This window comes from Perissodus microlepis, chromosome 1 (assembly GCF_051167445.1).
Source record: "Perissodus microlepis isolate ML-2025 ecotype Zambia chromosome 1, ASM5116744v1, whole genome shotgun sequence".
Lineage (NCBI taxonomy): Eukaryota > Metazoa > Chordata > Actinopteri > Cichliformes > Cichlidae > Perissodus > Perissodus microlepis.
The window spans coordinates 30,615,528-30,629,995 of NC_140461.1; the positions used below are offsets into that span (position 1 = coordinate 30,615,528).

The window sequence follows — 14,468 nt, forward strand, 5'->3', positions numbered from 1 at the left end:
ATAGATATACATTTGGTTAAAATTTTGGTGACTTTATATAAAAGCGTATACAGATATTTCTAATTGTGAAGCCCCTCCCACAAGGCCTTATAGCTGGAACAATTGTCATCTTTGATCACTCCCATTATTAAGATAGAAATGCTTTATTCTCTGCCAGGTTTTTCCTTTAATTTGTCACTCCTTCCTAACCTGTGCAAATGACTAATTTTCTTTGCTGATGAATTAACACCCCTGAAGGTGGCACTTGTCTGTGACTTTTTCTGAATGACTGTAATTTAGAACACCAGAAAAAATGGTATCTAACTGTGACTCTGTGTAACAAAACAGAATGTCAAACTAAAGTAAGAACTTAAGATAGTGGCTCATCTCCTTGAGTGCTGTTTATAAAATAACAAGCCAGCCAAGTTCTAGATCTGTGAATATCTGGGCTTGCTTTGTCCATTTCTCCTTGTTTTTGTTCCTCTCGTGTGGGTTTCGACTCGCTCCGCTTTTGTTGTTGCCATTAAACCTACTCACCTCTTCGCCTAACCCCCTCCTGCTTTTGCTGCTTTTTTTCCCTCCTGCTGCTCCTCATGGGGAATTCTTCCAGGCCGTGATAAGAGCTCCGTTTGGGATCAACTAGAGGATGCTGCCATGGAAACCTTTTCACTAAGTAGGGCTGATCTCTTGCCTTTGCCCTTTAATTCCTTTGTGTTTGTGGAGCGTATCCACGGTTCACCCCAGCTAGCTCTGTGTTTAATCTCTGTGGGGTTTTCTTTTTTCCTTGCACATCTGTGTTAAACATACAGAGGGATAGAGCATGTAAGCAATAGGAAGATGTCTCACAGGAAGATCACAGTTAAACTAGGAGCTTTTAGTTAATGTTTCTTTGATTTTTCTGTTCACAAACATTTCCCCTCTAACTTTTATTTTAACCTAACAGCCTAACATTTCATGGGTTTGCACACTGGATGAGTGTTACCTTTAAGTGCTGTTAGAGATGTAATTACCAGCTGAACACACTCAAGCAACCAGCTGATGAGTGATACTGTTAAATGTCAAGATTCCTAGTGACCAATTACCACATTGTAATAGGGGTGAGAAAAAATGATGTAATGGAAAGTGAAAGCAACTAATTTGAGGCTAAAGGGGGGAAAAAAGCTCCACTAACTTGTTATTTTGGAAAGGTTACAAAAACCGCACTTAAAAGCTGCAGCAGACAACACTGTACCTGCTGTGTGTGTGTGTGTGTGTGTGTGTGTGTGTGTGTGTGTGTGTGTTTTAACTAAACCATTTTGGTTTAGTTTTCATTGGACCTGTTTTGATGTGCGCTTAATTATGCTCATCCAAATGTTCCAGTAAACCTTATTGTGTGTAAGACGTGTTAACGACCAGCATGTATCAGACCCCGATACACGCATATTTTCTCCTGTTATAGAAATGTATGCAAGTCTTTGAAAGAGCTTACACTTGTGGCTGCATGTGGTGTAGTTTGTGTTAATATGTTACCAGCCAAGGTGCAGACAGAGAATATTTTCAAATTTTGGGGAGCTTCATCTGTCTTCTTGATGTGTCTAGGTAAGGAGCGCTCCACACTTTGGGACCAGGTGCAATTCTGGGAGGATGCCTTCTTAGATGCTGTTATGTTGGAGCGTGAGGGCATGGGCATGGACCAAGGACCTCAGGAGATGATTGAAAGGTTCCTCTTGGCCATTGTTTTAGTTCAGCCACTGTGATTTATGTTAATTTTCATATGTTTTTTTTTTTTTCTTTTTTCTTTTCTTGGTCTTGGTTTTTTCACTATGTTGCATCACCATTTTCATATCTACTCCATGGAACTCATTGTGAACTCTTCTGTGTTGCATGTCAACACAGATACCTGTCACTGGGAGAACATGACCGCAAGCGCCTGGAGGATGATGAAGACAGACTTTTGGCCACCCTGCTGCACAACATGATTGCATACATGCTAATGATGAAAGTATGGAGTGCTTTTTGTCAGTTCATTCAAAGCACAGTAAAACTGTTTGTTAATATACACAAATTTTTGTTTCCCTGTGAATATGTCAGCCTTTGAGGTTTGTGTGTGTTTGTTTGTTTTCATGTAGGTGAGCAAAAATGACATCAGGAAGAAAGTGAGGCGCCTGATGGGCAAGTCCCACATCGGCCTCACGTATAGCCAAGAGATCAACGAGATACTTGACAAACTGGCTCAAATGGTAAAAATTTGTATTCGTTTTATTTCACCCAGTTAAACTTCAGTTCATTGTTTTGATGAAATATGTGCTGAACTACATTTGCAGAACGGCCGAGAGCTGTCCATCAGGCCCAGCGGAAGCCGTCACATCAAGAAACAAACATTTGTTGTTCATGCTGGCACTGATACTACAGGAGACATCTTTTTCATGGAGGTATGCAAAGTCTGCATTTTATGTGTACCGTCTCCCTAATGACTTGGTCACATTAGAGTAAAAATAGGAGGGCATTCTGCTTGTGACTAGGAAGAATTTGTGGTTATCCAGATTGTCAGATTGATTACTAGTTACAACTTTTTGCTCACAGGTTGAGCACGTAACCGCTGTCAACCTCCGGACAATTGCACAGGTTGCCTGTTGGGAACAACCGATCTCCAAACAATCATTTTCTGACTTGATCTGATTGTATCAAACTCAGACAGATTGTGTATCTCTTTGCAGCAGGGGACTCAACTGTTACACTGGTCCTAGATAAAAGCAAGTTTGCAGAGTGCTTATATTATTTTGCAGTTAAATTGCTGTAATGCAGCAACTGTGTCACTATTTGTGAAGTAATTTCAGATGGTTGAGGTTCTGGCTAGACTCTAAATGTAAGTAGATGATGTGCATTTCTGTGTATGCAAATGGCAACAGATATGTAATTTTCACATTATTATAAATGGAGTTCGTGTAACTGCCGACTTGACCTCCAACCAATAGCAGATTGAGACCATTTCACTGCCAAATTGGCGCACTAAAGTTGCAACCATTGTTGGTTGCAGACTTAGTCCCTGTCTTTGACGTAACCATTTCATAGATGAGATTGGAAGCTCATTACACAGTCGCAGTAATTTTAGGTCATGCTGTGGTCTTAAACCACTGTTTTCACCAGTGTGCCTGTAGCATAACGCAAAGGTTGTAGCAAAGGATATTTTTCTAACATATCAAATGGTCTCAGAGTGTCTGAAACTTTCCTGAACATAGAAATAGTGTGCTTATTTTACTTGTGCTTTATTGTTCCAGGTTTGCGATGATTGCATAGTCCTGCGCAGCAACATCGGTACCGTTTATGAACGCTGGTGGTACGAGAAACTCATCAACATGACCTACTGCCCCAAGACCAAGGTGCTGTGTCTCTGGAGACGCAACGGCCAAGAGACGCAGCTGAATAAGTTCTATACCAAAAAGGTCAGAGGCTTCTTGTGTCTGCATCTCTTGTGTTAAATTGACTTAAGAAGATTCTAAAATCGAATAACTTTCTGATTGCTTTCCAGTGTCGTGAACTCTACTACTGTGTTAAAGACAGTATGGAAAGGGCTGCAGCAAGACAGCAAAGCATTAAACCAGGTATGGAGTGAGTTAGAGCAACCACAGGCTCCTTTTTGCATTTTATTTCATTCCTTATTCTCTTTAACATGGACATTGTTTCTTTTGAGAGTTTGATTGTTCAGTAGTACAAAATAGTCTTTTATTTTGATTAATTAAATATTTTAGAGCAGTCAGTATTGCATAGATATAGATATGTTGATAATAACACAAAACATGGACAGACCTAAAGTTTAATAAAGCACTGCTGCAGTTTTGAAATTTCCAAGTACTTCCAGGTTGTTTAAGGTAAGAAGAACATGTGACAAGCTTTCAGACATTCCTGTTCCTGTGTCCATCCTTCAGGTCCCGAACTGGGCGGCGAGTTCCCCGTCCAGGACATGAAGACTGGTGAAGGTGGACTACTGCAGGTCACACTGGAGGGAATCAACCTTAAATTCATGCACAGCCAGGTAAGAGACCAGTTCTACTGCAAAAAAACTGCGTCTCATCTCACAGAAGGGCATGACAATGTAGAATCACTCATGATGGTTCAGACTTCATCGTCCTTCTGTCCACCCTCTCCGCTCGTCTCTCGTGTTTGCCTCTGAATCATTTCCTTTCATCGTGTGACGTCTTCCTCTATCACTAAGAAAATCTTTACAACACATTTGATTGGCATCTACTCATACCTGTTTTTCCCATAGAGGAAGAATTCCTGTTTGTGCTTTTGCTTTTTTTTTGGATTTGGCCCCCCCCCCCCAGTTTCACTGTGTTGTGTGTGTGTGTGTGTGTGTGTGTGAGTGAGAGAGAGAGTTTATTTGTGTGCATGTCTTTGCCAAAAAATGAACCCATCCTTCCACACAAGTTTCTTTTGACATCTGTGGTGCTCAGATTTCATGTTGAGCTACTGTGTGGGAGGAGATGTTAATCTGTTCGTGTGTGTGTGTAAGAGTGACGTTCCACAGTGGTAAGACGGATGACCTTGAGAAAAGACTTTTCATTAATAATTGGCTATTTTATAGCAACGTTTGATTTTAAGTTTGGACCCCTTGAACATCTTCATGTGTTGTCTTCATGTCTGAGCAGTAGCGATAGTTGGGTGCTTTGTTTCCACAGGTTCATTTAAAATGTGTAGCTCTGATTGAACTATGCTGAATAATACAAATTAGGGGAAGAAGTGTTCATTGTTAGATACCCACTATCTTTAAACTGGCATCAGTTCACCCGAGGTCCTACATTTTTCTTTTTTTTTTTTTTTTTTCTTTTTTTTTTTCCTTTTAGAAAATTCTGCAGCAGTGGTGTTCTGGGTAATTTGGACGGTCCATCACACTGCAGAGACGTGTCATTGGACCCACTTTCCACCCCCCAAAAACTGAAATATAATTTTTCTGTTACCGCATAGATTTCTCCCATTTTAATTACATGCACTGCAGTATTATGCAAAAGACTTAATTGTACCTTGTTATATTTTGGATGTTGTGATTAATTAGAAGCAAAATGCCCAAACCCAAGTTTTTGGGATAGTACTGTATATCAGTACTCAAAATGAGGAACTTTGTTCTATTTAGTTTTAATTCCTGATGGTGCCCAATACAATACCAGTCAAAATTTTGGGCATAGTGAGGGCATGCATATTTCTCATGAAATGAATTTAATAAAAAAACTGATGGAAAATTACACAAAATTAAACTCTTTGAAACTCCCAAGTGTTTTGGAAAATGTAAATGTCTTAAAATTCAGTCTAAACAAGAAAAAAGATTATAATTTAGTTTTTCTCTCAGTGAGCTATTAATGATTTATCTTAAACAATTATGTAGTAGAAAAGTAAGGTATACCCAAGATACACATATTTGGTGGACAGCACAGTACTACAGCAAAACGAGCTCAACTTACTGTTGGTCAGTGAATAACTCTACAGTAATTATTCACAAATCACAGTAGAGATAAAATGTGGAAAATAACCAAAAATAAAGAAACAACCTAGTGTATGCAAACTATTGACTGTAGATATATACATGTGTGTAAATGTTTGGCTGCTCAGCAATCATAGACTGTATATTAAAGACGGATATAGCCACTGTGATATTGTAGACCCTGTTTATGAAGTGTCGACTTGAACATTTTGGCCCTTGTCATCTTGATTTCTTTGAAACCAGACATGACAAGTAGATCCAACCAAGGAACTGACAGGCACGTTAAATAATAGCCTGCTTTAATACTTTATGGGACACTAATTAGCAAAATGCGTTTAATTTTGTGTTAAATAAGAACTGAAACGAACAATTGAGACGATAAAGTAATCAGAAAATATATAAGAGCATAGATCAAGTGAGAAATGGGACTGTTTTCCACTTAACTTTTACATATTCAGAGTTGGTTTTGCAGCCAGAGGAAACAGCCCCTGGTGGCCATTAGAAAGACTGCAGGTTTAACACTAGAACCTAGTTAACCTCCTTCATCGTCCACACTGCTCCACATCGGTCTGCCACCCTTCACCCCCCCAACTCTCCTTCTCAGGCCTGAAACCCTTTCAATAACCTGTTCTCCACAGTCCTGACTCAGTTCAGCTACTGGTTTCCCCGCTGCTCTGCACAGTCGTACACTACCCCGCTCTGACTTGCAGCACCTCTGCTCAACATCAGCAGTTCAGTCCTGCAGTAATTATTCATCTTCTTCAGTGTGTATGTGTTTAGAAGGATTTTTATCTATCAATCACATCTAGCTAGCTTTGGCTCATGGTGTAGCAGCTTTCACATCAAAATGTGTGTAAACTTTGTTTTGCTACACAGCCAGGTGTGCTAATATTGAGCTGTGGGGTTCAAAATTACTCAGATTGTAGGTATAAGTGGTAGTTTTTGATTGATATATATATATATATATATATATATATATATATATATATATATATATATATATATATATATATATATATATATATATATATATATATATATATATATATATATATATATATATATATATATATATTAGTCCCCTCATATGATTCAGTACATTGTGGAAAAAATTCCCTATATGCTGAGTAACTCTATTTTTGGAAAACTTGTGGAATATCAGATGATAGTTTTGAAGTTTTTTTGTTTTTAGACAGAGCCACATGATTTTTGAAATGCCAGGAAATCAAAATGACCATCTTGGTATTTTAAAGCCTAAAGGCTTCTTCCATCTTTTAAATACAGTCCATTGTCAAAACTAACAATCATGTCTACTTTCATAGTTTTTTTTTTTTTTTTTCCCCACCTAATGTGACTAATAATATCAAACTAGTAGTATATAATTCCAGTAGCTCTGTCATATTTCAACAGACCACTATTACTAATCCCAAATACAACATGATTAATTAAAATTTTCCATGCACAGTATTTGCATCAGCTCAATAAACGTCCTCATAGATCATGTTGGGGTCAAGAAGACTAACTGAAAACTAAGCAGTGTAGTGAGCGTCCGCCTTGTTGGGTCCCTCTGCAGTGAGATGTATCAGAGGAGGCATCCTGCACATAGTGGGATTTATTGTCCATCAGTAACTACCCTCATTTATTTGTTCTGCTGTGTGAGCAAGTGGCGTTGGTGCCAGCCCTTGTTGCTGGAGGAGGAGGCATGGAGGGCTCTGGGGGGGAACTGAGATGTTTAAAGTCCAGGAAAACAGAGGTGAATCCAGTTCTTAATATCCTAGTCAAACCTCTAGTCTTCTCTTTTTTTTCTTTTTTTCCCTTTTTTTTTTTTTGTCGTCTTCTTTTTTTTTTTCTTTCCTATTTCCTAGTAGATTTTGGGGGGCTGAGTCCTCTGGTGATGGATTTTTTTTTCTTCAAATCATATTGGCTCTTGTAACCACTTAGCTGGATTTTTGATTTGAATCTGTACGAGGCTCCTGTGGACAGTGCCCTCTCAGAGTGTCGTCGAGTGTTTGTGCTCTTCTGTCCGATAATAATCCAAACCATTTCTCTCCCATGCTCTCTCCCCCTGCAAGGAGCGGAAGGTACACAACCTCTGCTGTGTTTGCTTATTAGCAGTTACATCTTATTCGGTTCCTTTTGTTTTCTCTACCTCTTTTCTTTCCTGTTGTAGCTGTATGGCAACTCTAATTTTGTGTCCTTGTCTACATTTTATATGGAACTTCCATGTATGCATCATATGGGCCATATTGCATCTTTGAGCATAAAGAAAACATTTTTTTAAAAGTATCTATGCTGTTTACACCAAACATGACAAAACTGTCCCAGTTCTGATTCATTTCATTGATGAGCCACGTTGAATCAGCGTTGAGCTTCTCCTCATTGCCCATGTATGCGTTTGATCATGGAAAATTTCTCATAGTGTGCTTTTTCTTTTCCTTTCTTAGCTGTTCAAAGCTTGCATTCCATGTGTAGCCTTTTATTTTGACCTTTCACACTGAATAAAACAAGTTTAAACATGGCTAATTCTTTAAATATGACGTGTTCACCATCCAGTGTTGTTGAGTTAATAATGTTCTGTCTTGTTTTGTTTTGTTTTTTGTTTGTTTTTAGGTTTTCATAGAGCTGAGTCACATTAAAAAGTGCAATACAGTGAAGGGAGTCTTTGTCCTGGAGGAATTTGGTAATTACACCATCTATTGATTCTAGGCCTGTACTCGGCACGGCAGTAACTCAGCTTCACGGCAAATGTATTGATGAAAGCTAATAGGGGTTCACTAAATTGGATAGCCGCTCTCCTCTGGAGCATTGAGACACTGACGTCTGCAGGCGATTAAGTGCGTCATGCATTATTTCGAGGGTGTGGTTTGCGCTTAGTCATATGCAAGTGTTGAGGTTTAGAGCAAGGTAATAAAAAGTCAAAGTTTGTGAGAAATGGTGTGCGCAGTGTAGAGAAGGAAGGCTGAAACGTGTATCATAAATAGCTATGCCAGTTTGTGTAGATGTGTGACTTAAAGGGGACCTGTTCTGCTTGTTTCCAATTCAATTTTTATGTTGGAGTCTTAATAGAGCAGCTTTCAAACATCCTCATTGATCTTATACTAGATTATGGTGCAAGCAGTTTAGTCTCATTTTAGCACACTTCCTATTTAACTTTAAGCCAGCTTTCTGTGATTCGCTGCTACCCACAAACAGCAGGTTTGGACAGCGTGGCAGTAGAGTGGCTCTGCTCAAACTAGTCTGAATGCTCTGATTTTGGTTCTATATATTTAAAATATTGCACATTTTTCAAATGAGAATCCACCACTGTAGTATTAACATATAGACACACACAAACTCAGCAGAAAATAAGGACAAGGTCTCCTTTAAAGGTGCCATACAAATATTAATAATGAAAGCATCATATTAACTGATTTTCCAGAAACGACATAATCAAAGCTTATAATGCTTGGAAATAGGTAAGCATTAAGGGCATTCTGCTAAATTCTAAATCTCTCAAGTAACACTAGTCCCTCGTAGCTAAATGGCAGCCTGTCCTCCATGACAGCAGTGATGTGTTCTAGCCCTGAGTTAGATAAGTTGTTACTAGAATTCGAGCTGCCACCTTTTCAATAAGACTTTAACCTTTTTCAGATCTTAAACCATTTAATTTTTTTGGCCTGGTTTAAATTGTTCCATGTTGAGTCAGCCTGAGGGAAGAGAGCAGCAGAGTCTGAATGTCTTTAAAAGCGGTCGATACTGCATCGTGCCTGATACATGAAGAGGAAGACATTTAGTCTCATTAGTAGGATGGTGTAGTGGCTAACACGTTTGCCTACGGAGGAGACACAGACCCAGCCTCAGGGGGTCACAAGCTAGTGTACTCGTAGCGCCAGATGAATGGGAGGGTTGCGTCACGAAGGGCATCTGGTCTAAAATCTGTGCCAAATCAGTCACGCTGATCCATCCGCTGTGCAACCCCCTACTTCAGGGAGCAGCTGAAAGTACAGCTCAAGTATGAGGATTCTGTCCGACCTGAGATGCGTCACACAGTTAGTGGGTTCCTGTTAAGTTTCATGGAAAATGCAAATGTCTGACTGAATGGTGACCAGTAGCTGTAACTCTTAAACTTGCTCAGACGTCGAGCGCCTGGCTGGGTTACTGTTGTGTCTCTGTGCTGCTTTTGTAATGTTGCCCTCATCTTTGCCACTATGAAAACCTTCATTCTCCAGCAGGTAAAGTGTCGTCACCTTTCTCCTTTCTTATTGAAACTAAACCTGTGCAGAATATTTCCTCACTCCGTCCTTTTCGTAGATTTTTTTTTCTTCCCCCCTTCCTCTCTTTCCCCTTTTTCTGTACCACTAATTTTTCCTCTGCTTCTTCCATCACTTGCTTCTGATTCATTTCGGAGATCACCCCAGACTCCATCACTCACGTGGTCATCACTCTCTGACCATCTGTATCTCAGCAAGCGGAGATCTTAGGTGGGACAGTTAGTTTGTGGGGGTTGAGGATTTCTCAGCCCTTTCACCTGTCCAGATCTCAGCCTTTCCATCTCTGCTATGGGTTCAGTTACTAATGAAAAGTCAGCCTGTCCCGTGGACAGCGACGTGGTCCCGGGTCAAAGGATTTTGGCCTCTTGTATCGACTCTTCTGTGATGTTTAACTTTGAGTTCACTGGCTGGAAGGGCTTGGGGAGGTCGTCCTTTTTATTGTTTGTTTTTTCATATATTAACTTTGCAGCCTTCTTGGTCGCAAACCCTCTTGTTATGACATTTGTGCTCATATTTGTTCATCGTGTGGGCCATGAACGTCTCGCCAACCAACCCAAGCTCAAATTTAACATTTAGCTTTCTTATTTGAAGACAAAGAGAACATTTGATCAGTTCATTAGTCACAATAAGGAAACACAACATGAGCAGGATTTCACAATTGAATTTTATCTAAGCTAAAAGTAGACAGCCCCTTCTGCCCCTCAATCTGATCTTTAATTGACCTTTATGGTGAACTTTTCTTGGCCCACATCTCATTTTACACCTTGTTGAAAGTCCAACCCTATAACCACACCCCCACCCCCCTCCCAAAAGCTCTCAAATATGAACTCATTGAGGTTTCTGCTGCCTTTGAATTCTCTGTTTTGTCTCTTGCACCGGCGTAGTTCCTGAAACTAAAGAAGTGGTGATCCACAAGTACAAGACCCCGATGGTGAGTCCTCTCTTCCTTTGTCTGAAATCATGAATACATACAGCTATGTGACTGCTGAATGCCAGTGACAAGATGGACACAGCAGAAATATTCCTTAAATAAAAGCGCTTAACTTAAGGTGCTTTCAGACCAGAGTTCATTTCATAGTTCTTTGAACTCTTGGAGTCAAAGAACTGACTTTTTTCTGTGCGTCTGCACCACATGAAGCAGGAACTCTCAAAGTTTATAGAAGATTTTTTGTGGACTGGAGTTTCCGCTGCAGGGTATGTACTCTCCAGCACAAGAGCAGCCTTTGAGTGATGTGAATGTACGGTGATTGGTCTCAGAGCAGAACAGTTAACTCTAAAAATGGAACAAAATAGAGAGGAATTGGCTGACAGTAAAATCCAGGCTCTATTAAAGTTACATGTGAGAGAAGAAAGTACCATGAGGTTCACAGTTTTGACAGTGAATATATCAGGAATTTTGGCATGCAGCTGGACATTACATCATATCAGTGTGCACTCTGGTGGTGCAATTGCAAACAGGAAAAAGCCCTGAAGGTAAACGTAGTTCTCGGGGCGAGCTCCCCAGTGAGCACTGGGCGTCTGTAGAGCTCTGGTCTGAAAATGCCTTTGGTTTTCATTTCATTTCGACAGTTTGCTGACACAAGTGAAAGACCTGCCTCGGTGTCTCTGTGTTGATTGGAGTTTTTCTTAATTTTATAGTATTAGACAGGTTCTTTTAACACACGAAAATTTGCATTTTAACCACTGTTCAAGAGGTAAACAGCAGAGTGACATCACCTGAGGTTATATAACGTTTAAAGATGCCCACTTCCATGTATCTGTGGCTCAACGCTGCTTCTTGTCAAACCACCACACTGCAGTGGTGTAGCTTCTTTTTTGCTCAGAAAATGAGGTTTTAGCAGTTGTAAAACCCCACGATGACATTTCTCAATAATGTGTCAAAAGTGACACATTTCCCACAACTCAAGTAAGACCATAGCATGATGAGCCTTCAGGTTAAAGGTCAAATAGTGCTTCTTATTAAAGAAGTGCAGGGACATTTAAAGATTTGTGATTTTGTACTTCTTTTTTTTAAACTGCTCATTAAGTTGCTACGCTGATTAGTGGTTTCCAGCCAGCGGCAGGAACGTGTGTCACGATGCCAGCTCCCGTAGCACAAATAAAACTGAAGCATTTGTAAAAAGCGCATCATACCATCATTAGTGGCAAATGATTGACAGAGTGCCTTGAAATACCCCACAGTATATAGACTGAGAGGAGCCTCTTATCCAGCTTTGTTCATTGTATTATTAATAACTGCACGCAGGTGGTTCCCTCTCACTTCCTCATGTTTGTTCCTCCTCTGCAGGCACATCAGATCTGTTACTCGGTCCTCTGCCTTTTCTCGTACGTGGCGGCAGTCAAGGGGAAGGAGGCGGAAGGAAAACCCAAGATGCTGTCACCGAGACCCCTTCCTAGCTAGTCTACACCCCACACTCTCCTCCCCTTCCCTCTCTCCCTCATCCCCGGCGTGCCTCTCTCTACTTGAAAATGGCATCTCGGCTCCTAAAACCAGACTCGACAATCCCCAACTTCACTCTAAGCACACAACTCCCGCGCTCCCCTCCTGTGTATATACAAACCCAAGACCCTTTTTAGATCCAATTGTGTAGACATGTTTGGTCTGTGATGTCATGTAAATACTTCCAGCTCTTCACCGCTGTTGGCCCAGATGTTCTTCCCATACTAGCTAAATGTTTGCCCGCTTCATTACTCTGGAAAAGTTGCTCCCCCCAGAGCTCCTCTGCTCCCGGTGAAAGTTTTGCTCCTTGTTCCTGCTAGCAGGACCCAACAGTTTTTACTCGTATGTGATGTGAGGGCTCCACTACCCCATCACCCCCCAACCCCGAGGCACTGAGTGCTTGCAGGTCCCGCGCACAGCCTCGACGTACAGCGTAGCTACCTGCCCTCTCCTGCCCGTCTCCATATGACTGTATGACGTATTCTGTGATATGTGGTTACTGTAAAGGTTCAGTCTGTCCCAGTTGGTCCAACAACCAGAGACTGTCGTGTAGTGCGGGATGTTCCATGCTGAAAATGCTACTGTATACTGCACCAGAGCACCGCATGTAAACGCTTCGTTATGGTGTTTGAACCCTAAAATACTGTGAGTGTTCTCAGATGTGTACTCTAGCCCGGCCCACCCGGCTCAATTACTGTTCTAGTTCTACTGTAAAATTTCTCGTCTGTGGTCTGCTGTTATCAATTGCATGTTACTATAAGGATGACAAATAAATATTATATATATTTCTATATATAGTATTTATTTAATATATGCATATATTGACTGTACATTTCTGGAAAACAAAATGTTACAAATGTTAATTTGCTAGATGTGCAATACTTAAGAAGTAGTTAGCCATTGCCAGAGCCAGGTTTTCTCGAGTGAACTGGCTTTCACAGGGTGACGAATGTAAGAACGAGTTTTTTTTTTCCTATAGTACACATCGATCGATTGAATATTACGACTTCAGTGTGACACGAGCATTTAGTTTTAAAAGGTGATCACAGGTCAGTCGGTGCAAAGGACTGCTGCTGTGTCGCTCTCTGTGGGTGCTAACAAACCCCACCCCAATCAACGATGTCACAGCAGGCGGCGGGGATGCCGGGATAAATGTCACCGTCTTCTTACAGCTTTTAATTGTAGGCAAAGGCTGCATGGATAATGAGCTACTAAAGGCAGTGCAAAATGTCTTTGATGGTACACATGTGAGCTGTTTGTGTGCCCACTTTAAACAACGGATGTTTCAAAATTTCTGCAATTTTTTTTCCTTCACTTGACCATAAATACATGTAAGTCATTAAAACATTCAGTGGTGGGTGATAATCTAGAGACATAATTGTAGATATTTCCATATCTGTGGTACAAACACTGGAGTTACACGCTGGTACTTAATGAAACACCAATAAAAAGTAGTGGGGAAAAGAAGGCATTTTTAGTAACAGTGTAACATCCGTGCTGGAATTATTCCTGCGCGACTGAAAACACAAATATTCACTAGAGAAGCCGAAACCAGTGTAGGAGCTGCATAATCGACTGATGGGGTGTGGAGAAATGAGAAATAAGCCACCAAACCCACAGCAGCAGTTCTTCCTCCTGTGACTGACCCTTCAGACGCGCTGAAGATGCCATCTGTGGTCACCTGATCTCCAAGGAGACGATCGAGTCTTTATGTCGTGTCTGGTCCCATCGCTGGCTCGTTTACTTTCACAGTGAGAGTGCGTGTTTTTTGTGGTTTGCGTGTGTGAATGTGGTGAACACTTTTCTCTAGATCAGCAATATATCAGTACAGCTGTAAGGCTGGAAGATGTTATTTTGATCCTGACATGCTTGTATTTTTAAGGAATTTAACTGTGCAAAAGGAAATCTGAGTGTGGAGAAGATGCTGTTAATAAATGACAGAACTTGATCTGAAGCATCTGCAAAACTGGTCTGAGAATTTTCTGCTTGAGTTAACTTTTTTTTTTTTTTTTTAAACTGGATTATTACAACTCATCTCTGTTGCTGTGAAATCTGATAGCTGTAAAGAGAAGGAAAAATGACATGAGATGGATGGTGTAACTATTCCAGTATTCAAGAAGTATTTATAAAATATGTACAGCTTTGGCAATATAATAAAGATGTCCCAAACGAAGCTCTGTGTGCTCGTCATCCTGCAAACAAGGGAAGTGGCAACAGGTGCTGCTAGTTGCTGAAACCTTTTCTTAAAAAAAATAAGTTCACACTGTTTTACAGAAGCAAATGAAGACCTTAGGCTTTCATCAAAAGAAGTGTTTCCATCCATATCTTGATCATGATTGATTTT

At 40.5% G+C, this 14,468-nt stretch overlaps 1 protein-coding gene across 14 annotated transcripts in view; it reads left to right on the top strand.

Annotated features, from left to right (window-relative positions):
- The window catches only part of madd (MAP-kinase activating death domain), a 47,155-nt gene extending 32,858 nt beyond the window's left edge, over positions 1-14,297 (top strand). For 10 of the 14 annotated variants that reach the window (XM_084947613.1, XM_084948282.1, XM_084947603.1 and 7 more), the window contains 11 exons: positions 590-652; positions 1,558-1,678; positions 1,855-1,960; positions 2,088-2,198; positions 2,283-2,390; positions 3,237-3,401; positions 3,488-3,560; positions 3,885-3,991; positions 8,045-8,114; positions 10,569-10,615; positions 11,972-14,297. In XM_084947613.1, coding sequence (XP_084803739.1) covers positions 590-652; positions 1,558-1,678; positions 1,855-1,960; positions 2,088-2,198; positions 2,283-2,390; positions 3,237-3,401; positions 3,488-3,560; positions 3,885-3,991; positions 8,045-8,114; positions 10,569-10,615; positions 11,972-12,085 — 1,085 coding nt within the window. In that variant the 3' untranslated portion in view covers positions 12,086-14,297. The remainder of the gene's footprint in view (positions 1-589; positions 653-1,557; positions 1,679-1,854; positions 1,961-2,087; positions 2,199-2,282; positions 2,391-3,236; positions 3,402-3,487; positions 3,561-3,884; positions 3,992-8,044; positions 8,115-10,568; positions 10,616-11,971) is intronic. The other 4 variants (XM_084948023.1, XM_084947937.1, XM_084948440.1 and 1 more) reach the window with 2 other exon arrangements.
- Positions 14,298-14,468: the final 171 nt, after the last annotated feature.